The sequence below is a fragment of the Rattus rattus genome, chromosome 3 (assembly GCF_011064425.1).
Source record: "Rattus rattus isolate New Zealand chromosome 3, Rrattus_CSIRO_v1, whole genome shotgun sequence".
NCBI lineage: Eukaryota > Metazoa > Chordata > Mammalia > Rodentia > Muridae > Rattus > Rattus rattus.
Genome location: NC_046156.1, coordinates 38,660,972 through 38,685,208, shown reverse-complemented (window position 1 = coordinate 38,685,208; position 24,237 = coordinate 38,660,972). Strand labels below are relative to the sequence as shown.

The window sequence follows — 24,237 nt, the reverse complement described above, 5'->3', positions numbered from 1 at the left end:
AGGCTCCTTTCTCTGTGATAACTCCAGCTTGTGTCAAGTTGACACGCAGAACCAGCCTGTACGGTAATGGTTTTTTATCTTAATTTGCTTAAGACTCTCTTTCTGGCCAATATGACTTACCCAATTAAATATTATGTTTAAAGCACCCGCTCGAAAAGAACCTGTCCTGGGAGAAAAGAGGATATGGGTAGAATATATGTAAGTGGTTCAAACATCATTCTAAATTGTCTACCTAGTTTCAAAAGTCAGGAAAGGGTGTGTTTGGTCCCTCTTGGGAAGAGCCCATGAGAAATGTATGTTTATTGATTCTGTTTTAAGCTTATGTTCTTTTAGGCGAAGTACTATGAGAATGATGACTGAGACCACACACATTCCTATAGTAACAAGCAAACTCTTTTTAATGTTTAAATTGTAAACGTTAATTCAAACCAGGTAGGCTTTTACAAAGTGACTTCATCCATAGAACCAACAGAGAAATGAAGGGATCAGACACTTCCGGAACCCCACTCCATCCTCCCATAAATCATAGGCGGCCTATAGAATCACAGACGATTCCAGCCCAGGATGTAGCTTTGTGTAAATAGATCGCATAATGACTATGCTTTTGCGTCTGGCTTTTCAGCAGCAGGGTGAGTTTAGCCAGGCAATAGTGGCGCATGCCTTTAGTACCAGCACTCAGGAGGCTAAGGCACTCCGATCTCTGATTTCCAGGCCAGCATGGTTTATAGAACAAGTTCTAGGGCAGACAGAGCTACACAGAGAAACCTTATGTCAAAAACCAAACAATAACAAAAAGAAAACAGAATGATTTCAAGTTGTGTTCATTCGACCCTTCCTGTTTACTGTTCTACGGCTGGGAACACCTGAGTTGTTTCCATCTCCTAGGATGAATCGTGTCCATGCATACACATGACCTGAAGGGGGCGAGGGGAAGGGTTTAACAAGAAATGGTTGGCAGAGAAGTTTTTCCTGTTAAAAACTCGAAGCTACTGCAGAGACTTGCGTGATCCCGTGCCTGAGTCTGGCATGTGGTATACTTCTTTAATCCCTGCATTTGTGAGTTCAAGGCCAGCCTGGTCTACTTAGTGAGTTCCAGGCAAGCCAGGGTTACACAGAGAGATCCTGTCTCAAAAAAAACAAAGTAGTCTGCACTGACAACTCTCCTGTGTGCAATCATTGCTCAACCAAATCACCACACATTCAGTGACTTCTACAAGACAATTTTGTTCTCAGAGGGTTCTAGAAATCAAAGGCCCAGAACAGTTCTGTAAGGTCTAAACTCAGTGTCGGCGAGGCTTCTGGAAGCTTCAGCATAAACTTATCTCACCTCCTTTAGATTTTAGTGTGTGTGTGTGTGTGTGTGTGTGTGTGTGTGTGTGTGTGTATGTTCCTGTGTGTGCAGGTGCACATGTGTGCGCGCATACATGTTCCTGTGTGCGCAGGTGCACATGTGTGTGCACACATATGTGCTCATGTGCATGGGGGGGGGCCATTCCACAGTCTCCAACCACATTGTTTTTAGAGATGAGGAAGGGCCTTTTATTCGTCTGAAGCCTACCAAGCAGGCTAAAATGACTGGCTAGCGAACTCCAGGGAACCCCATCTGACCCACATAAGGATTCTCATGACTCCATGGAGCTATGGAGCTAGTTAATCCAAGATGATCATGTTCCTCAGCCTTGCGGGCAAAGTCTCCTGGCCATGTGAGACAATATACTTATAGGTTTTGGAGATTAGCAGACAGACATTCTTGTAGGGTCATCAGTAAATTGAGCACACCAATCCTCAGAAATGATTTGTCTCCTGTTTTCCAGTACACTTTCTCCCAGCAGAGTAAGACAGAAGCTCAGTGTCTTTTTATCCTATGACCTCCACCTTTCACCAATATCAACAGAGTAAATCTGAGGTGGAGTCTGGCAGTGAGCCCTACTCCATGGGCATTCATGGTTGCTTAATGAAGCTATCATCATTTTCTGCACCCCAAAGCATTCTGGGAGATGAAAAGTTGTCTTGTGCCACTCAGTGCCCTCAGTTATGGCTGGCATGGATGTTTCTGTTCTGAATTCCAATCTTAGCCAAAACACTTACGATCTTCCTGCATTTGTTTCCTCATCTAAAAAGCTGAGCATGGAGAAAGGCAATCCGGACAGCAATACTCATTTCAAGTGGAAATAATATAGTACTCAAGACTCTGGTCTTTAGATAGCATGATTTAAATTAATAGGAAGCCATGTACCCTGTCAGTATAAGATGCTAATTAAAGGAGAAACTGAGTCAGGCATGTGCAGCATCCTGCATAATTGTCACATTTTTGTTGTTTGATTTTTGAAGGGGAAAGCACATTTAATGAAAGAGCTTGCTTTTTGAAAGTTGCTTGACAAGGCCAGATTATAAGAAAATAACATGTTTCCTCATACTTATTTACACGGAGCCTCAAAAAATAGCTCTCACAGAGTGCCTGATAAGTGTTGAACTACAAGATGAGAGAGACTTCAGACTGCTATAGACAGGTTGATATATATATGTATATATATATGTATATATATATATGTATCTTTTATTTTTTATTTATTTGTTTGCTTATTTATTTTGTGGGGGGTGTGTGTGTGTGTGTGTGTGTGTGTGTGTGTGTGTGTGTGTGTTAGAAACAGCCTCACTGTGTAGTCCAAGTCAGCCTCAAAGCCCTGGTCCTCCTGATTCAGCCTGTTGAGAAACGTCGTGTTAGTTTAACATCTAATGATTCTATTAGCACTGTGAACTAAGCTTTGGCTAATGTAAGACCAACTGGGCTTGAAATAAGAGCTTATCTGGGGAGGGGATCATGGAGAAGGCTGGCAGTTGTGCAGCCCTTTAAAACAGCATCAGAAGGACAAGCTTATTTGTTTTCGCAATGCTGAGGTTCAAACCAGGGTCTTGCATAGCGGGCATGTATTTTACCACAGGGCTACAAACTTGGGAAACTGTATTTATGATTTTATATTTGAAAAATGGAAGAAAAACATCTATATATCGATTGCAGTAAGGTTAGGTTTAAAGTAAGTACTCTCTAGTATTTATGTCCAAATAAGTGATGTATCCAAACTGGCTGGAAACTATAGGGTGATATGTATATGAATTTTTAACTTTCTAGAACCATCGAGCTAAATTATTGGGTTTCTACTTTGTCATTAGGAAAATGGAACTGATCAGTGATCAGTGCACACCACCTGCAGATCCAGTGGTCATCTCTAAACTGCTTGCAATGTTCTGTTTATGTCCCCTGTAAACCTACATATGGAATTGCTAGCTCTCAGAGTGATGGTGTTAGAAGACAGGGTCCTTGGTTGATTGAGGAGTCCTGAAGAAGAGGGTTAGAACCCTATAAGTGCAAAAGAGCTCATTGGTCCCTTCCGCCGCATGAGGATACAATGAGAAGATGCTTACGAACCAGGAACTGGAAATCAGAAGCCTTCGCCAAACACCAAATCTGCCAGTGTTGTTGTCTTGGGCTTTCTAATCTCTAGAAATTTCTTGAGAAATTTGTGTTGTTTATCAACTGTCTGATCTAAAGTGCTCTGACCAGACTGAGTCGCTGCTTACATAATTCCAGTCCTAAATGGCATTTCTGTATAACTGGATTACGGGCCAATTTTCTTCGTTTTATTTTGGCAAGCAGGTTTTATTTCTATGATTAGAATTAAAGTAACCTGCAAAAAATAGCTTCAGGGGACAGCAAGATGGCTCCGTGGGTAAAACTGCTTGCTATGAAAGTCTGATATCCTCAGTTTGATACCCAGAACCCAGTCACAAACACACGTTCTCTGTGTCTGTCTCTGTCCCTCCTCCCTCCTCCCTCCCCTCCCCTAACCCCCTCTTTCCCTTCTTCCTGTCTCCCCCTCTTTCCCTCTCCCTCCTCCACACAGTGAGAGTAACCTTTTTTTAAAAGTAGTTTTGGGTCTGAGGATGTAGCCCAGTTGGGCGAGCACTTGCATAGCATGAGAAAGGCCTGCACTTGATTCCTAGAACTACATAAACTGGGCACAGCTATAATCCTAGCATCTGCAGGGGAAGGCAGGATCAGGTGTTCAAGGTCATCCCCAGCAAGTAAATACCAGGCCAACTGAGGCTACACAAGATCCTTTGATAGTTTGTCCTCCCTCAACTAAAAAAGTAGTTCTAGAGTCCACATAATGTTTTATAAATTATTTTTAATTGTGTGTGTGTGTGTGTGTGTGTGCGTGTGCGTGTGCGCGTGTATGTGTGTGTATGGTCAGTCCCTTCAGAAGCCAAAGGGGGGAGCTGGATTCCATGAATCTGGAGTTACAGCCCGTTATGAAGCACTAGACATGGATTCTTGGAACCAAATCTCTTAGGGCCATGTACACTCTTAATCATTAAGCCACCACTCCAGCACCCCGTCCCCAATATATTTCATAATTGGTCTATAATTTAATAATGAGCATCACAAATCTAAGCACCCTGACATATTTTAATCAGAACCTCTAAATATTTAGAGTTAAAATCTTGCCCCCACTGCTCCCACTGTACCATTCCTTCCTGTCTCCCTCTTCTAAGGCTATAGGAGCACCCTCCTCCCATTTGTTCAAACCAAATCATTGAAGCCATCATTTGTCTGGCTTTCCCTTTACCCAGCCTCACAAGCAGTCTGCCAAGAGCCCCTGTCAGCTCTCCCTCCACAATCCAATCCGAGCATCTCCATTTCTCTTCACCTCTATTGCCAACACTTTTGTCTGAACCCACATTTTACAGAGTTGTTACTGCAGCCCAGTGGTGAATGATGGAATCAGTCTAGTGGGTGACAACCAGCACGTCTTCTTCTGCAGAGAAAGGGAATACAAAACCTCAGGGTGAATCCCTCATGCTCAGGGTATCATGCCGTGGAATTTTTCTTTATGTGTATGTATTTATGTATTGGGTCACTCATGAAATATATCACTTGCAGCTAATAATAATAATAATAATAATAATAATAATAATAATAATAATAATAATTCACAGAGCCTAGAATGTGGTAGCTGCCCTATCACATCTGTATCTCTCATGGCTTGCACATCCCACACTCCAGCCTTCCTGCCACTGAACATACACCCAAGTATCCTTACCTTAGGGACTCTGTACCAGCTTCCTCCTGATCTTAAGGCAAACATTGCCTCCACAAACCCTTTCTAATGTCCCCCTCATCTCTGTGTTTATCTGTTTCTCCCATGGCATGTACACCTCTCTGAAACTACCTGATTTATTTCTGGTCTTCAGGCTTGTTTATCATCTCCGTGTTTGCCGGAATGGAGTCCCAAGAGGACAGAGCCTTGTCTGTCTCCTGTGCTGACTCCTCTCTGAAACTACTCGGTTCATTTCTGTTTTCAGACTCGTTTACCACATCTGTGTTTGCTCGAATTGAGTCCCAAGAGAACAGAGCCTTGTCTGCCTCCTTTGCTGATGTGTTGCAGAACCTAAAATGCATACATACACAATATAACATATAGTGTATAGATATTTTTTATTTACTGGTTTACTCAGTGCAATCCTATGCCAGGACTACAGAGATAACTCAGTCTTTAAAGTTCTTGCCTCACAAGCATAGGACCTGAGTTTGATCCCCAGCACCAATGTAAAAGACTGGGCTTGGTGGCACATGCTTGTAATTGCAGTGCCAGGGAAAAAGAGATCAGTGGATTTCTGGGGCTAGCCAGTCCTTCAAGCCCAGCCCATTTGTACTCAATACAGTATTATTTTTATTTTTCTAAAACAGTACCAATGTTTTCCCTTTGTTACCTTCCTTCTTTATGAAACGTCTCTGTTAGACAGTCTATCTACTGACTGTAGAAGGTTAGAATGAGGAGTGCACTGCAGAGGATGCCATCGCCAAGCAGACGAAGAATATTGCAAGGAGCAAACACATAAATCTACTATAAGCAATGATAAACTCTGATCAAATTACTTCCCCAACCAATTTGTCCAGGCTTTGACTCTCTACAAAGCCCACCAAGCGGTTTTAGCATCCTACAGAGCCTCTGTCTGTCTGTCTGTCTGTCTATCTGCATCTCTGTCTCTGTCTCCCTCTCCCTACCTCTACCTCTCTCACAAGCACACACCAAAAAGAACAAGGAAGTCTTATTAACAGCCCTGATTATCCAAAAGTGGGTCAGTCAAGATAACTAACCCATTAATGACAGACTGACCTTTCAGAATGACAGAAGTTCCAGATTGTTTTAATGAGAGAAGAATAAATAACTAAGTATTTATGTTCTTATTAGTCATCCGTTCTCCATCTTGATGACATTTTACTACTGTAAACAAAGAAAATGGGTGCTGTATTTGGATAACACGGAAAAAGATGTTTATATTTTCCAAAGGTTAACACTAAGATTCATTTTTTTAAAATCAAGTGGTTTTCAAGCATACAGGAAAAGCACACCATTAAAACTTTATCTGCTTCTAAGAATGTTGAAGCATTTAGACTTTTTTTTGGCTCAGTTCACCAATTACAAGTCATATCATCTCTTCCTGCTAGGGCTGGACGTAGAATCATCACAAGTAGCTTCACTCAAGGGCATAGAGTCACAATCAAAATTAGAATGTAGGGCTGGAAAGATTACGGCTCAGTGAGTAAAGAGCTTGCCAAGCAAGCATGAGGACTGAAGTTCGAATCCCGAGAGCCCTTGTAGACAACTATAGTAGCACACCTCTATAATCCCAGTGTTCCTACAGCAAGATCAAAGGCGGAGCCATGAAAGTTTAAGGGTCGGTAATCTTCTACCCACAGCAGCAGCAACGAGAGACTCCATCACAATCAAGGCAGAAAACAATGATGGAGACATAGGTAGTCGTCTGAGCTCCACACATGCACACCCTCATTCACACACACAAAATGCTGGGTACACACACACACACACACACACACACACACACACACAATTTTTTTTTAAATAGAATTTAGGCTAACTCCAAAAACGTATATGAGTAAAAACAGTACTGTGAAATCTCTGACAGGATTCATACTCAGAGTCCGCCGTGCCTTGAGTAACACTTCACCTCTATTCTAATTACTGTAAAGTAGTAATAGACTTTGAAAGAGAAAGGGGGCTGGAGATGGCTCAGTGGTTAAGAGCACTGACTGCTCTTCCAGAGGTCCTGAGTTCAAATCCCAGCAACCACATGGTGACTCACAACCATCTGTAATGGGATCAATGCCTCTTCTGGTGTCTGAAAGACAGCAAACCGTGGTACTCATATAAATAAAATAAATAAATCTTAAAAAGAAAAAGGAAATGTTTCCGTACCCCTGTTTGACCTAGTGATGGCTGCAGGTCTGCAGTACACAGGCGTTATTACACTGAAGCACCGCGCTTTATTAAAAAAAAAAAAAGAGAGAGAGAAAGAGAAAGAGAAAGTGGACAGTTCAAACTCCCAGTTTACAGATGAAAAGGCAAACACCAGCAAGGTAAAAGCATCTGCCTAAGAGGCAGAAACACCTGTCTAAGGTCATAAGGTCACCTGTCTAAGGTCACCTGTCACCTGTCTAAGGTCACCTGTCACCTGCCTAAGGTCACCAGTCAGCTGTGTGCTGGAGAGGCAGAAACGCCTGTCTAAGGTCATCAGGTCCTCTGTCTAATAAAGGCCATCTGTCACCTGTCTAAGGACAGCTGTGTGCTGGAGAGGCAGAAAGGAGCACTAGTATCTAGATCCCCAGATGAAGCAGCTTCTCATCTGTTCCTTCCAATCTTAGTCTGTGCTCCCACAGCTGTCCCGCACCATCCCACACTCCAAGGGGGTGATGGAGTTCTCTGGTTGTTCTAGTGACTCACTAGATGGCCAGCATGTACCGCACAGAGGTTAAAACAAATGAGCTGTTCCTAACGGTTCCATCTGAACACACACAAGATGTATTTACTGGGAGAGGGCACGCACACCATGACAAGCACATGGTGAATAGAGGACATAGAGGAGGATCAGGACCATCCTGCCAGTCCGGTAAACTTACATTTCTGTTTTATTTTTATAGTAGGGGAAAGAGAACCAAATCCCCTCGTATGTGGTGTTAAGAAGGACACAGACCAGTAAGGGAGGAAGGGGCTGCAGGCTAAAGAGTCAGGAACAGGTAAGCAGTGGGTCCCCACCCCCACCCCACCCTGCGGTAGAATTTACAGGTAGATAAGATTAAGCAGATGGATTTGGGGAACTCAGGGGTGGGTACTGGCGGTGTCCCATGAGGAAACATAGGCAGGAGGAAAGTGCCTCCTGTCCCACCTCTGATCAACTCACAAACTGAAGTGGTGATCTACCAAGGTCACAAATGCCTGCTCAGGACACCTTTGGGACTTAATCACAGCAAGGCTAGGGTCTCCTTGAGCCACTGCTGTCCCATCAAAAAGACCTTCTGTTTAAACTCCGGAGCCTGACCAGCCTTTTCTAAAGAGCTAAGGTTGATGGGCGGGGCTGACCCCACGGGGAGCCAGCACAGCAAGGAACTTCTGAGGGTTGTGAGCAAATGGTGTGAATGGCTGGCCAAGAACATTACATACTCAAGACGTCTGAGGACAAGATAGTGACTGGTCAGAAAGGCAGTCCAAACATCAAGTGGAACTTGGAGGGCTCACAGAAGGCACTTCTTCCAAATTTGCTTCTCCTTGCTGTTCTGTGGAACGCACTCTGTTCCACCACCTTCTCCGTGTTCGAAGCAAAAGATTGACTTTGTCCCTTTCCCTTTGAGGCGGGTAGAGGGTCTCCTGAAGAGCTGCTGCCAGCCGGAGACCCAGCTCCCCGCCCGCCACACACACCCTGGAGTCTGCGGCTCAGTAGCTCGATAACCCACAGCCTTAGTCATGAATTCCCCTCCTCTCTTCTGCCCCTAGTCGTGCTTGGAGGTGCACACTTAATGGCCTCTAACTTCTGCCTGCCGCTGCCCTGCCTCCAGAGGCCGGGATCAAAGGCGTGCCACCACGGTCCGGGCTGTTGTTTAGCAATTTGTTTAGCCGTTTCTGTCACTCAACCTACCTCTGTTCTTCACTCATCTAATCTGACGCTGAGAATATCCCTCAGATACCATTTAAGTCAGATTTCCTAAAGCGACTCTCAAAGCTTTGCTTGTTCCTTCCTAATTGCCTTGTTGCAAATTAAAGCTTTTCCTAAGAGCACAGGGGAGCTAGAAAGGCTGTCAGACATTATTCAAACATTATTCTAACGTTGATAAACCCAAGACTCTGAGCCATGATTACTACAATTCAGACACCTTACATTTGCCAAATCCCTCGTCTCCAATTCTCAACTCAGTCCTTCCCCAAGGTGTGGCATCCATTTTTATATCCTTTCTGCCCAAAACACAGCTTTAAAACACTGCTCACTTCACCTTCCAGGTCCTGCCATGGCGAGCCTGCCTGGCAGCACAGATCTAGCCAGGAAATTTAATTGTTGGGCATTTTGTTACCTACAAGGACAGATCCAGACTTAGGGTCTTTGATAGGGCAATCCACCAGGTGCATGGCTCACTGAGATGATCCCTCTACTTGGAGACCTTTGCTCATTGGCAGTAGGTGGGAATATTGAAAATATTTGCCCTTAGGATAAATGATTTTGAAACCTCAGGTAAGATCATGCCCTAGGTAGAAGTACATAGCTATATATATTGCATTTTAATATTGAAGCCACGAAGTCCCTTATACTATAATAACCACAAGAACTTTATTCACCTTAATTTCTGTAGCAGGAAATCTAGAGTCATTCTCTCTAAGGTAAACGTGAGAAGGAAATAGTTGTTTTCTAGAAGTACTTTGACCTTGAAGAAACCATTGTAGGAAACAGTGATCATTTTCTCTTATCTCCGGAGTTGTTTTTCATTAGGAGCCGTACAGCCTTGGCATGACTCTGGTCACAGGACAGTCCTGGCACACCTGGAATGTGTTGCATCATTGAGTACTGAGAACAGTACACAGGAAGGACCAACATTGCAGGGCTGTGATGTTTTCCTTCAGGAAACGTAGAGATTAGATTAGGGGCTTGGGTCTGAGGAACTTGTTTTACCCCCCAAACAACTTTTGTGTATCAATAAATACATATGCTTTTGTGTAGCTCTTGGACATTCAGTCCACTGAGGCTGGGTCTCCCTGCTGCCAGCAAGGCCTTAATTCATCCCTGAGTGACCCTCTTTCTTTGATCATCCTGTGGGACTCAGAACACTGACAGATTTCTGTTAATTAAAATTTAATATAAGCATTACATTCAAGTTGTCCTAGTTCTTGACATCATTTCCTTTTGGGTTTTCTTCCAAATTCCCATTTAACTTTGACCTTTAGCCACAATAGAAATGTGTCTATGGTACGTCCATGGTACGTTTCACTACTCCTAGGAATAATCAGAGATGTGGTAAAATGACAAGAGATGTGGCCAGGGCGGTTAGCTGGAGGTAGGGGACAAGGGGAGGGGCTGCCTGCGATGGGCAAGGAGTTGGGAGCACTGTGCCCTAAAGGCAATATACACCAGTTCCTCGCACTGCGCTCCATGAAGAACCTTGATAAGTATGGAGGGATTTTAGTCACTTGCATGAGGGAAAGTGACACATTTGGGACAGCATTCTTCTAGGGATGCTTAGGGACCATCCAGGTGAAGAAAACGTAGATAAACTTTGGATAAGACTGGCCATTAGGGGAGCTAATGAATTACATCCGAGACAGTCCAGGGTGTGGGAGACATATTTCTATTTCCTGCGAGTGGTTTTGATCCTGTCAGCTCCGCCTCTCACCAACAGCTGGGGTTGCTGTTGCCGTTTAGAGGCTCAGCTGCTCCTACTGTGGTTTTGACTCCACATTTTAGGCACATTCAGGAGCATGACTCACGGTCCTCTCTGAAGGCAAAACCACTTCAGCCTCTATTCACTCAGTGCTCGGCTTCCTGATCTGCTGATACTCCAGACCCAGATGCAAGGGTGAGACCGCTTGCAATTTGAGAGGCCCAGAATTTCAGCCAAGACACTAGGCAAAAAGCGCTGAAGCTCAGGAGAGACCAGTGGGGCAAGAAAGGAAGGAAGAAGGGAAGGAAGGAGGGAAGGAAGGAAGGAAGGAAGGAAGGAAGGAAGGAAGGAATCTGTCAAAGCTTCACTTAATCCACCAGAGCCTAATGGCTGGATAGCTCCATCCTGTTAAGCATAAACTCAATGTCTGCAGCTTCAGGTTTTCTCTGAGGCTGGAATCTCACATGGGAAAGAGGGGGCAGGGAGGGCACTCTGAGGTATGGAAACCCACCTTCGGGATGCAGGTCGTAGGATTATGCAATTGGAAGAATTTGGTCTCAGCTCACTAAATACTATGGAAGCATACACCATGCAGACAGACATTTGCACTAAATAAGTGTGGCTTTATTTTTCTTTCACAAAATACAAAGTTTTGCACCACATTACAGTAGTGTTTTAACAGGGAGACTCCCAAGGTGTTTGCTGGGAGAGGGGAGTTACACAATGACTTGTGTCACTCTGAATACTGAAGGAGACTGACGAAGGGTGCTGTCCAGGTAGAACATGCAGGTTATTGCTTAGAACTTGCATAAACTTCAAAGTGGCTCACACACGAAGTATACAAACATTTCAAAAGTTTAATGAAAGTACCGAAAAGACACTTTCTATCCCTTCAAACAAAGCACAACCAGACACCAAATCAAAGCTCCTAGGTTGTATTTTAATTACTGATACATCTTAGTAACACTGATTTATAAATTATCTGGTCTTATGTTTTGTAAATAAAACTCGCCAGTCTTATGGAAATTATTAAGCATATCTTGACAATATCATATATTGTAGCATCAGAAAAACGTACATGTCACTATAGCGAATGCATGTCCTGCGGTTCGAAAGTAGCTTCAGCAAATAAGATCTACGTTGAAATGTTATTACAAACCCAAACAACTCAAAAACTTCATAATTTATCCTACTTGTAAGAGTATAATCTACACAAAAATTTCTTAAGAAGAAAGCAGACACAATGTTGCAGAAACTAATCAGGCAACAAACAAAACTACAGGGCACATTTTTTTATTATTTACAGCCATATTTTTAAGGTTCCATTAACCAAAAAAAGGAGCAAATGATTCTAACACACACCAATGGCAGAATTACATAAAAATGCAAAGAAAAAAACTGAAATTTCCAGCCAGAGGTATGGAGCATATAAACTGAGATTCAGAAACGGTTTTAATTGGGTTTGGTCTTATGTGTAGGACCTAATAAATATGAAGACTGCTGTTCAGAATGGATACATGTGAATGCTTTCAATGCAAACAAACCCGTCTTTCGAAGCTGTCTACTGCAATAAAAAAAACAAAGTGTGACACGCTATCCAGTAGGTGGGAGTTGAAGTCCGGATCACAAAGGTACCAGGGTTCAAATCCCTGGGTGCTGTACTCGAGAAAACACTAAATAACTCATTAGCTGGGAAGTCTTAAATAAACAGTACCACAGAAGTCTTTTATGTTGAAGAAAACTCTATAACAACGCCAGACCTTACCTTCATCAAAACAGCTCTGTTTTGCACGCTCAGTACTGCCATGGGGTCTATAAAGAACATTTATATAATTAAACACACCTACAATAAATCCCCAGCTGAAACACTTTATAAAACTCTTATTGCTAAACCAGTTTAAGAAAGAGCTTACAGATGTTTAATAAAACCATAATCGCCTTTGTTTCATGTTGTAAACAGGTATTATTATACGCTGACTGGCTTCCTGTCGCCTCTTAATAAAGTGTGGTTTGTCAGATCTCTATTTACACCTCCTACAATGCTTGTGTCCATGAGGAAACCTGTTTGTAAACTCTGAAACCCGCCACAAGAGACTGAGAAGCAGCCAGATGAGTGGGGTGTCTCAGGAGGAGACATAGGGAGGCCCTGGCATATGGAAAGGGGATGCTGAGATCTGCGGGGCATTGGAGATGAGGGAGCCGGGAACCGGAGAGCTCAGCTGGAAAACCACCAATAGAGGAAGAGCTAACATCTCTGGAAAGAAAACCAGTCTTGCTGTCTCCCCCGACTCCGGGCCCTGTAGGATTTGCTCATTTCCGCACACATCATCCGAGTTTTGCACCAGGGTTAGCTTTCAGTAGCTTTAGCGTGAGCCAGCTGCGGGTAGGGCTGGGAAATGTGCGCGCGCATTCACACCAGACTGTTCACACCGGAAGTTTCCCGTTGGTGCGCTGGCTCACACCTGCTGAGAAACACTCTGCCAATCTAACGGAGTAAAATGTTTCCTTTTGATGAAATCCAAAGCGCAAGATGCATAACCTTCCAGGAAACGTTACCGGTGCCCGTAACCGAGTGGGCTTTTCCACTGCACAGACGGCTGAAGCACTGGAAGCCAGGCAATGCATACGAACCAATCGTTAAGCGCTTGTTTGCAAATTGGAGCTAACAGCAGTGCAGGAATAAACATATCCAGGTATGTTAATGGAGTCTTTTGGGACATGTTGGTTTTTCTTAAAAATGAAATGAAGGAAACGTGTTAGGATGGGACTTTTCCCTTTGTGCATTCGTGACAAAGGCATTTGCAAGTGCCTGAGAAATGCCACCAGGAGTTAAGCTGAAACCTCACAAAGAACTTGTCTCCAAATGCCCAAGGCCTGAGAGGAAGCAATTAAAAAAATCCAACACTTGAACAAAACTTTGAGTTAAGCAAATTATTAAAATTTATGATAGAATTCCATCCAAATACCTATAAACAGGCAATTTTCCAAACCTTAAGGACCCAGTTTATCCAAAGTACAGCAGGGCAACTCTCAGAGATGGTAAAATCTACCATTATTCCTCTTAACACATGACGGGTCCATGAAATAACAGAAAACAAGCGAAACAAAACAGAAAAAACCCACTTCAATTTTAAAAAGCCAACATACTAGAGTACTTTGAGTTAATTTCTTTGCATGCATGCATAACTCCATTTTGAATTTCAAATAAATTCAAACAATCCCTCAAGTGATTTTAGACACAGAATGCGAATTCTATGAACCCAAGCTCGAAAAATTTTAAGTCTCACACATAAAATATCGAATGCAGGATCCCCGATCTTGCATGTTATCAGTTTATTTTTGCTCCTTTTTTAAAGTTTGTTTTCTAGAATACTACATATTCAGATTGTCACTAATCTTCTCTAGAAAAATAGAGTTGATTAAAAATTTATACCAATTTGCTTTTATTTTCTATAAATATTTTAAGACTTGTTAAATATCAGAATGCCTAATAGACTCATTTAAATTAATCCACGTAGCCAAAATACTTATATCTAAAATATCTAGCAAAAATTTGTCATTCAATAAATGAAAATGTCATTGTTTTAATAAATACGATCACAGAACAGCAAGATATAGCCCCGGTGGGCGCTGCCTGCAGTGGCAGTTTGCAGGACATTTCCAATGCTTGCCCTTCTATAAAGGATGTGGACAGTTGAACTCCAGATGCTGCAGCTAATAAGGATTGCTAACAAAGGCAATGGCAAATCTTGGTTCAATGTTTGGTATTCTGAACAGACTAACTGGTTCTATTGATCAATGATAATCGATCGATGATAACAGCAATGATCGATGATACATGTGACCTTTTAAGCAGGAAACACTCATTGCCTCCATGAAGACTCAGAACTACATGCTACCATCATTTTGATGGCAAGTTTAAAATCTGTGTTCAGAATTGTAGCAATATCCAAAAGGCCAAAAATATTTACCTCGAGGTTTATCCCTTTCTTAGTGAATTTCCAAAATAGTTTTTTAAGTGTCTTCTCTCTTTTTAAAAAAAAAAAAAAAGCCCATTTTCTTGTAAAAGAGCCACAAGCGATAAACTCATTTGCATTCCTACACAACCAATACACACTTGCGAGTCTAGGATGGAGACAGCAATAAACGTAGCCAGCCATTACCAGTGTGACATCAGCTGCTTTGAAGACAAAGGCCTGCCTTTTACGTGACTTTATCTTTCAAGAGTAAACACACCAAGCACAAGACAATCAACTTGATTTTTATCATTTGATTGACTGGAATTTCAATTCCCATCTTTAAACATACCAGAACTTGCCAGACTATCTGTACTGGACAATTAAATTACACTACATTACATTAAATGTTTTGATTACATTCCACTAGTCTCCTTTTGTCGTCATAAGATGAATAATGAGAGAGTCAAACGCTCTCCTTCAGTCTGAGACTCTAAATGGATTAGATCTTTTGGTTTAGGTTCAGTTAAATTCAAGTATTCACCACTAATTGGATTAAGTCTGTTTCTTAAGAACAATCATTAAAGTCAAGTGCTTCAGAAGATAAAATAAATAAAGGCAATAATAGCTAAATAATAGCAATAATAGCTATAATTCTATATTTGGATTACAAGAATCAAAGTAAAAAGAAAAACACCCCCGCACGCACACACGCACACAATTACTTTTTTCTCATAGAATGACAGTTTTGATAATCAGAATACTTGGGTTAAGTCACCTTCCTTCTTTCCTTCCTTCCCTTTAAGAAAAACAAAACAGCAAAGATAAACTGAGCAAGCCTGAGTAAAATCTATGAGTAAAGCACAAACTCTGCCTTATCTGCAGTTTTAGTCCCACCAACACGAGGCCGATTTCAGAAGCGTTCCTGATGTTCTGGTGTCAGACTTGGAACTTGGGGAAGATTTTGTAAGAATATAATCCTCATTGGAGAAAGTACAAGGCACCAGAGGGGAGGGCAGCAGTGTTGAGGACCTGTTTTTAGGGGTCCTCCTATCAGCCCAAGTAGTAGTCATCTACTGGCATTCACTTTCAGAAGACATTCGACCAAATGGGCCACAAGATGGGTCTTAAACCTTGCCTCACTATAACATTTTAAAAATATAATTGGATAAAGCACTAAAGACAGAAATAAAGCAGCATCTGAAATCTTAAAATGCATAAAGTATTTTCAAATAGGATATTATCAATGTGAGAAATACTCCACCATAACAGATGACTGCATATTCCAATGACATTGTGTCATTTCTGGTGGCCTGGGCATCTTGGCAACTCAGACATGAGGCCTTGCACAGGCACTGACATTAGCAAAGAACGGAGCACAATGGACAGCCGCTCACACACGTTCTCATTCCTTCAGCAAAATGGGTGGTGGACAGAGGCCACCAAATCACCAAACCATTTCTACCCTCACGTACACTGAGAGTTCAGAAAAGTTTTACCACTCTACTTACAACTTTTATTTAAACCTTTCGATTTCCATCCATGCCTAAAAATATAGAAGCAAAGAAGAAATCCTGAAATGAGAACTAAATTGCATTTTCTCCTGTCTAAAGAGGAAAGAAAGGAGAAACAAAAACACTGAGACCGCCACAGTAACAACGCTGCCTGACAGAGCGGCCGGCACAGAGCTCGTCCTATCAGACAAGACAGGGAATGAAGATGGTCTGTGGACACAGCTGTCTGATGAAGCCGCCTTTAATCGAGTTTTCCATTCTGAAGGCTGTCCTTGGCTTTCTCTTGTCTGATGAGAGAGATGACTTTCATGCATCCTTTTGTGATTTTGATCATCCACATGATGTTCATCACATCTAAAACAATACAAGAAGAGATCCAGACAAAATGGACTACAGATCCAAGCCTTATGTAGGGTTCTGTTCCGTACACGGAGTAAACGTAGAAGTACATTGGAGGTATCGCGATGATCCGCACGATGAAAAAGACCACGGTCATAAGAATTCCATTGATGACATTGACTTTGGAAAACTTGGGGTACTTCAGGACTTCAAAGAACCATCTGATAAGAGAAGTAAAGACATCATCACACTCATTCCACAGCTTGAGAATCTGCCCCTACTCTCGTGCTTTAGATTGAAGGAAGAATTATTCAAGGACCATATAACAACTTATATGGAGGGGCTGGGGAGATGACTCTGTGGATGAAGTGTTTCCTATGCAAGCATGGGAACTTGAATTCTGATCCCTGGCACTCAAAAAAAAAAAAAATGTTGGTGTGAAAACGCCCTAGTAACACTAGTGCTGGGAGAGGGGAGCTGAAAGCAGGCAGATCCTGGGAACTTCCTGGCCAGCTCAACTCACTGAAATGGCAAACACCATGTTCAGTGAGGAACTGTCTAAAAAGATAAGATGGAGAAGCAACTGATGAAAACATCTGGATGTCAACTGTGTCAATGTGTGTTCCTGACCACACCCACAGGACAATTTATATCCAAGTGTGCATGACCACACACACAGGAAGAGTCAAATGAAGAGGCAAAGTGCCTTGGAGTCAGCACACTATAAAAGAACAGCTGGGGGAGCCATGATACCTACTTCTGGGAATCACAGTAAAGCTACACTCAAGACACATGGCAGTGAGAGAAACAAACCAGTGCCACAGAAACCTCGGAGATAGATAATACAAATATACTCAAGTGACTTCTGACTCTGACATTGGACAGCTCAATAGAAAAAGTATGCCTTTTCCCACTGTGCAAAGATCCATGGGTTGTTGGCAGAGAAATTACCTCAAAGTAGATTAAAAACCTATATGTAAAATGCAAAAGTATAAAAAAAAACAGGAAAAGTTTGATGAAAGTTTTTAGCTTTAACACTGAAGTGCAAGCCATGGGGGTTGTGGGAGGTGGACATGACTAGTAAATTGGTAATCTGGACTTTGCTAGAATTAAAATTTTGTACTTTGAGGCCAGGCATGGTGGCATGAACTTTCAATCCCAGCACACAGGAGGCAAAGGTAGGCAGATCTCGAGTTCCAGGCCAGTCTGGTCAACTTAGCAAATGCCCGGACAGCCAGAGCTTCACAAGAAACCATGTGTCAAAAAACAGACAAACAAACAAACAAATAAAATTTTCACATTTAAAGAGAATAAAAAAGACAACTGCACAGAAAATACAACATTAATGTGTGCCAAAACACCATATCTAAAATAATACTGGAGGGCTGCAGAGATGGCTCAGTGGTTAAGAGCACAGACTGCTCTTCCAGAGTTCCTGCGTTCAAATCCCAGCAACCACATAGTTGAATAGAAGAATCTGATACTCTCTTCTGGTGTGTCTGAAGACAGTGACAGTGCACTTATATAAAACAATCTTTAACACAGATCTTTAAAAAATAAAATACTTAAAACTCAACAGTATGGGAACAACCCATTCATAACGGGTGAAAGGATCGCAAACACGCCATTACAGATGCTCCAACATGTAGAGATGGAGAACAAGCATACTGAAAAACACATGCAGGAGGTTGAGATGGGCTCATGTTTGAGCCTGGGCAGTTTGTGACAAGTCTGGACAATGTGGTACGGCCCGCATTGTCATAGAGAAAAACCCCATCATGCTGAAAGATCAAAAACAAACGTTCAACACTGTCTGTCACAGGAAAGCATCAAGATGGAGACAGGTTCAGCCCCTTCAGAAGGCAGTCTAGCAGCAGCTGTAAAGCTACACATTTTCTAACTGAGGAAAACTCAGCAAGCATACGTTGCTGTTAAAGGAACAGCAAGCCTGAGGCGCTCGACCCCCTTCAGCGAGGTGAATGGTGCTGAAGAGCAAGGAAGGTGACAAGGACAGCTCTCCAGGAAGCGGAGGTGGAAGTTTTGGCAGAAGCGGGTGAGGCAGCCACAGCTGGGGAGAACTCTGTGCCACATTAAAGGGCTCGAATTTTATCCTCTAAGCAGCAAGGTGCTGCGTGTCATTTTCCCTGTGAAAGATGATAGCACAGAGGGCAGAGCTGGAGGGACCTCAGTGGTCTGCAGCCGTGAACCTTTTCCTCAAGGAAGAAGATGATGTGGACATTCACATCAGACTCTGGAGACTAGACGCCTGCCCTGAGTTCAGCCCTTTGGCTTTGTGGGTGTTGGGCTAAAGCAAGCATAGGAAGGAAACAATTGTGGTGGAAATCCATACACAGCAGCGGCAGCAGCAGAACAGCCAGCAGAAGTCTGTCTGTCTGTTCTCAAGCAGCACTGTCCAAAAGAACTTTCTACACCCTGAAATGACTATGGCTGTGCTGTCCTGTTCGGTAGGCATGAGGCATACAGGACTGGAAAACTGGCTTGGAACCCTAGGAAGCTGATGACCTTGAACTCCTGAGCCCCCTGCTTCTAATTCTCACTGCTGAGATTCAAAACACATAAATGGCCTTAAAGCTGCTAAACATTATCTCCTGGAACGAGTAAGATTAGAATATGAGGCATGGGCAATGATAAAATGTTAACTATACTTCTCCCATTTCTTCTCTGATTTGCAAGGGAAATGACAACCTTCTGTCCCACTGCACAGAAGAAGGAAGGAAGGAAGGAAGGAAGGCAGGCAGCCAGGCTAATTACCTGCACATGTGTGGAATGCTTTTAGAAGAACATGCTTGTCTAGGACAGCAAATGACCAACAACCCAGGAGGGTGTGGATGTGGTTGACCCTCTCAGGATGCTACAGAAGCTAGTCAGCTATCTGAATACTAAGTAAGAGAACTCTTAGACCTGGAGGACTCGTCTATGCCAACAATATGAACTAACTACACACGATCTAAAGACCTAGGTAACCCAAAGTGTGTCCAATGAAAAAAGGATGCACCCATGTTCACGACAATGGGGGAGGGGGGGGGAACACCCATAAAGAAGGGGAGGGGAAGGGGTAGGGGGATGTTGGCCTGGAAACCGGGAAAGGGAATAACATTCAAAATGTAAATAAGAAATACTCAAGTTAATAAATAAAATAAAATAAAAACTGTAATATCTGTAACCTACCTCTGGGTTTCCATAAATCAACATTAACCACACACAGTTAAAACCGTGAGATCTGGAACCTACCTCTGGTTTACAAAGGGGCTGGAAAGCTCAGCAAGCAGGCGGAAATTGGCAATGTATGCAAGCACTCCAATTTTCTGGATGAAAGACAGAAACAGTGTCAGGGACTTACCAAAACATAATATTACAAAATGTCCTAATAGTCATTCCTGTGTACAATCCATTGCTATAAAAACAGACCAGGCTTCTGCCTTTTATCATTAAACCAACTTTCCTTTCTTTTTTTTCTTTTTTTTAAACACCTTTGTTTTTTGGTGTAGCAATGTAAGCTTAACTGTTTGTATGGGCACCATATGCATGCCTGCTGCCGTGAGAGACCTGACCAAGTGTCAGATCCCTGAGATCTGGAGTTGCAGACAGACAGGCATGGGCCATCACATGGGTGCTGGGAACTGAGCCCAGGGCCTCTGGAAGGGCAGCAAGTGCTCTTAACTGCGAACCATCTCTCCAGCCTCCTGATTCCCTCCTTCGGATGTGCTCAGAACTCTACAGGTGAGCAGTAGGCTGCCACACACTGAGTCACTTAGCACTGCATGTTCTCCTAGGAAAACAGAAGGCCAGCCACTGGCTCACTGAACTAACACACTCCACAAACCATCACAGACTCCTCAAACCACAGCAGGAAGAACAATACATACAAGCGAGAGTTCCTAAAGCTAAAGAGTCTTACGGTCAACATCTATAAAGATCCTGTTAATGTCCAGTATGAAGCTTAAACATCTCAAAGGTGGAATCATCCCAAAGCATCTTGGGCAAGGATATACTTGCTAAACACAATTACACACCAAATCTGGCCATCATATTTGATCTAGAAATACATACTTATCAGAAGGTTCTAGAGCTAACACACACACACACACACACACACACACACACACACATATATACAGGGGGGGGGAGACCTCTTTCAAAGTTGAAACATAATATTTAGCAAATTCTACCAATTCATTACGATAGAAAATACAAGCATACAACAAACATTAAAAAGAAAATTCTTAGAATTTTATTTAATGTACTTTTTATAATTGTCAAGAAATAGACTGGTGAGATGGCTCAGTTTGATATCTGGATCACACATGGTAGGGGTAATTTGTTCTCTGACTTCCACACATGTGTCTACACACACACTTACACACACCCACACACATACCTACACACCCACACACCCACACCCACACACCCACACACCCACACCCCCACGGTGGGGACGTGTAAAATGGAGTCACTCCAGCATCTCTAGTCATACCAAGTTATGATACATCTCAGATAAAAGTCTGCCCACCCCCAATCCAGTAGATGTACACAGAACTTGGCAAACTATTTTCTGGCCAGGCATGCCATGCTAAGTTAAAAAAAGTGAAGCATTAAAAATTGGATTCTTATCCAAAAACTTTTTTTTACTACTTATCTACGCAATTACTTGGGGGACTTAAAACTCAGCGCTTGGTCACAGAATTGCTTTACTGGATCTACGGTTTCCTATTTTCAAGTTCACTGTCTTTGGTGACAGTGGAATGTCTGCGTAGGAAAGGAGGAGGGAAGGAGGAGGACTAGCCAAAGACCAAGCTGGTAGGCAAATGAGTCCCGTGTGTGAAAGATGGGCCAACTTGTCACAGCGACCCAGGCCAACTTGTCACAGCGACCCAGAACACTGGGACCTAAAACGCAAGCGTGAGATGTCAGGATGTGTGTGTTTACACGATCCACACAGGAAACATGTGAAAAATAACAGTGCCAATTATTAGTACCTCAAAGGGTTCTCTTTTATTCCTTTGCTGTTTTTCACTTACAGTCCTGCCACCATTCTTAACCCTTACCCCTGTTGAACACTTCAGTTTAACAGGGTATACTCTATGTTAAGGCTATGCAGCACATTCTAAGAATAATATAAACACAACAGGACAACTAACAGCATTATCTAGAATAAGTTTAAATTTTTTCTTCTGTCTCATTATACAGCAGGGTATTTTTCTTTCCTGTTCCCTTTTTCAGTAACAGTTCTTCCTTACCCATGACAGCCTGCAGCCTAAGGGGGAGGGGCAAACCCTGTAAAATGCTCCAATGAAGCGTGAGCTTTGGCTTGTGTTTCAGCTCCTCAGCCAGCCGTGTCCACTGTCCAGTGTCCACTGTCCTTCCACTGTGACAAGCCCAGGTTACATGTTCTCCCAATAAAGATGCTAAGATATAAAAATGTGTTTTGACTGCAACAGCAAGCCTTTTAGAATTACAGAAATTAAATTTCCGGTTCCCGAGAAACATCCAACCACAGTGTAGCTAAAATCTTAGTTTTAAGAGACCAGCTGCTGTTAGTATAGGTCCTTTGCCGGTAGGAGATCATTCTTTATACCGCCCATGCTGAAATAGATCTTGTGTCTTCATACTCTAAAGACCTCTGGACTCCCTGAAAAGTTATGACAGAATTTTGTTTGATGGGGCTCCCATTTTCTGGTAGATTTTGTTGATTTGAGACAGTATCTGACAGAGATCATGCTGACTTTGGACTCCCTAGGTAATCAGAGATGACTTTGAACCCCTGATCTTCTCAGCTCCACCTCCTGCTTCCACCATATCAGATACTAAGTGCTGCTATAAAGCTCAGAGCTTTCTGCATGCTAGACAAGCACTGGACCACTGAGCTGCAACCCAGACCTTATGCTTGCTAGACAAGCACTGGACCACTGAGCTGCAACCCAGACCTTTATGCTTGCTAGACAATCACTGGACCTGGGTACATTCCCATTCCCTACTTTGTATTTAAGCTTTGAAGCTACCTTGATTTCAAAAGTTGAGTAACTATTGTATGATTTTTCTTGCAATCAACATATAACATCAAACAACTCAAACATTGATGGTTCTCTCCTCCAAAGTCAGTGCACTCAGAGAAACTGTCCACAAATATTTGCCTTACTCTACTGTTGTTCGACATTTCATTTTATGAGTTTGTAGCAGCTGGCTTTTCAGCATCTTTGTGGCTAGCAAGAAGCATGGCTGTCATGTAGGCATTTGTCTTTGGACGCTCTTATTCTCACACAAAGTTAATTTTTTAATTAAAAGGTTCTGCAGGTTTTGATGAAATTTAAACATGATCAAATACTTTATAAAATCCTCAGTATCAGAAGCTGCAACAGGGTGTACAAGGAACTTAGCAGGTAATGCCTTTCCCCACCTTTGGCAAGACATTTACATACTGACATTGGTGTCACATTTGTGTGACAAAATGTGTGCATGCACTACCTGCCAAATATGCAGATGAGCCACACCTCATTTGCATGTTAACATCAACTCTTAGTTTACTTTCCATGTCTAAAAATCTTTACAAAAATGCGAAGTTCAGTTAGAAATTCTGTTTTTCAAAAGCACCCAAAGCAGGTTGTTGCCATGACTCCTGTTGTCATGTGACTACAGAAGTCTGATCACTGCTCCCACAGACAGAATCAGGTCTATGTTATAAGGGGTCAAAAAATCTTTTCAGCCCCAGGATCCTCCTCCCCCTAACCACTCTGTCAAGAAGAAATCTGAGTTAGGCCCTGGAATTAGGAAATGCAAGCTTATTCGATCTCACGTAGCGATGATCAAGCTTTCTGGAAGATGAAGCAGGTACAGCTTGTTCAGATGTAGCTGCCCATTTCATCCCAGACGTGTGGAATCCCATGACCTTCTGTGCCTGTTCGTCTCCTCTCCTAAAACTGGGTTGATTTGGGAGGGCTGTAACAGAACTGAGTGCTGGGTGGATGTGAAGGATCTCAAGAGGATATGTCACAGCTCTGGAAGGCACAAGTCCAGGGGAAGGTGAGAACAGGTATAGTCTATGAAGGTCAAGGAATTCTCTGCTCCGCTCTTGCTCCCAGCAAGATGGTTCCTCCACTTTGGTGGCCTAACTCCTCTCTTCATATAGAATTCCTGGTCCCAAATTACTCTCTTCTAAATGGACATAGTAATGGTGTATTAAAAGGCCCCTCCTACTGTAGTATGAATTCCTCTTAGCTAATTATGTATGCAAGTAGACCTATTTCCTGTACACCTTCAGAGGTACTGGACACGAGGACATTCAACATACGAATGCTGGAGGAAACTTAACTCAACTTGTGCCAATGTGGAGTCCCCAGTTCTTTTCTGCATTTTTACTATATTTCTTTTTACTGCATTTCTCTGTAATTCAGTTATAGGTCATGTGATATGTGTGTATATATATTTATATATAAATACATACATTTACCTAGACATACATATATATACATACAAATATACATGCATGGGGCTGGAGAGATGGCTCAGTGGTTAAGAGCACTGACTGCTCTTCCAGAGGCCATGAGTTCAATTCCCAGCAACCACATGGTGGCTCACAACCATCTGTAATGGGATAGGATGCCCTCTTCTGGCCTGCAGTCACATATGCAGGCACAATACTGTACATAAAATAAATAAATAAATCTTAAAAAAAAACAAATATACATGC

At 42.5% G+C, this 24,237-nt stretch overlaps 1 protein-coding gene across 3 annotated transcripts in view; it reads right to left on the bottom strand.

Moving 5' to 3' along the window:
• Positions 1–16,172: 16,172 nt before the first annotated feature.
• Positions 16,173–24,237, bottom strand: part of LOC116896312 (TLC domain-containing protein 4) — a 50,598-nt gene continuing 42,533 nt past the window's right edge. For all 3 annotated transcript variants that reach the window (XM_032897401.1, XM_032897400.1, XM_032897402.1), the window contains 2 exons: positions 19,785–19,858; positions 16,173–16,753 (listed from right to left, as the gene is read on the bottom strand). In XM_032897401.1, the coding sequence (XP_032753292.1) occupies positions 16,435–16,753; positions 19,785–19,858 (393 nt within the window). In that variant the 3' untranslated portion in view covers positions 16,173–16,434. The remainder of the gene's footprint in view (positions 16,754–19,784; positions 19,859–24,237) is intronic.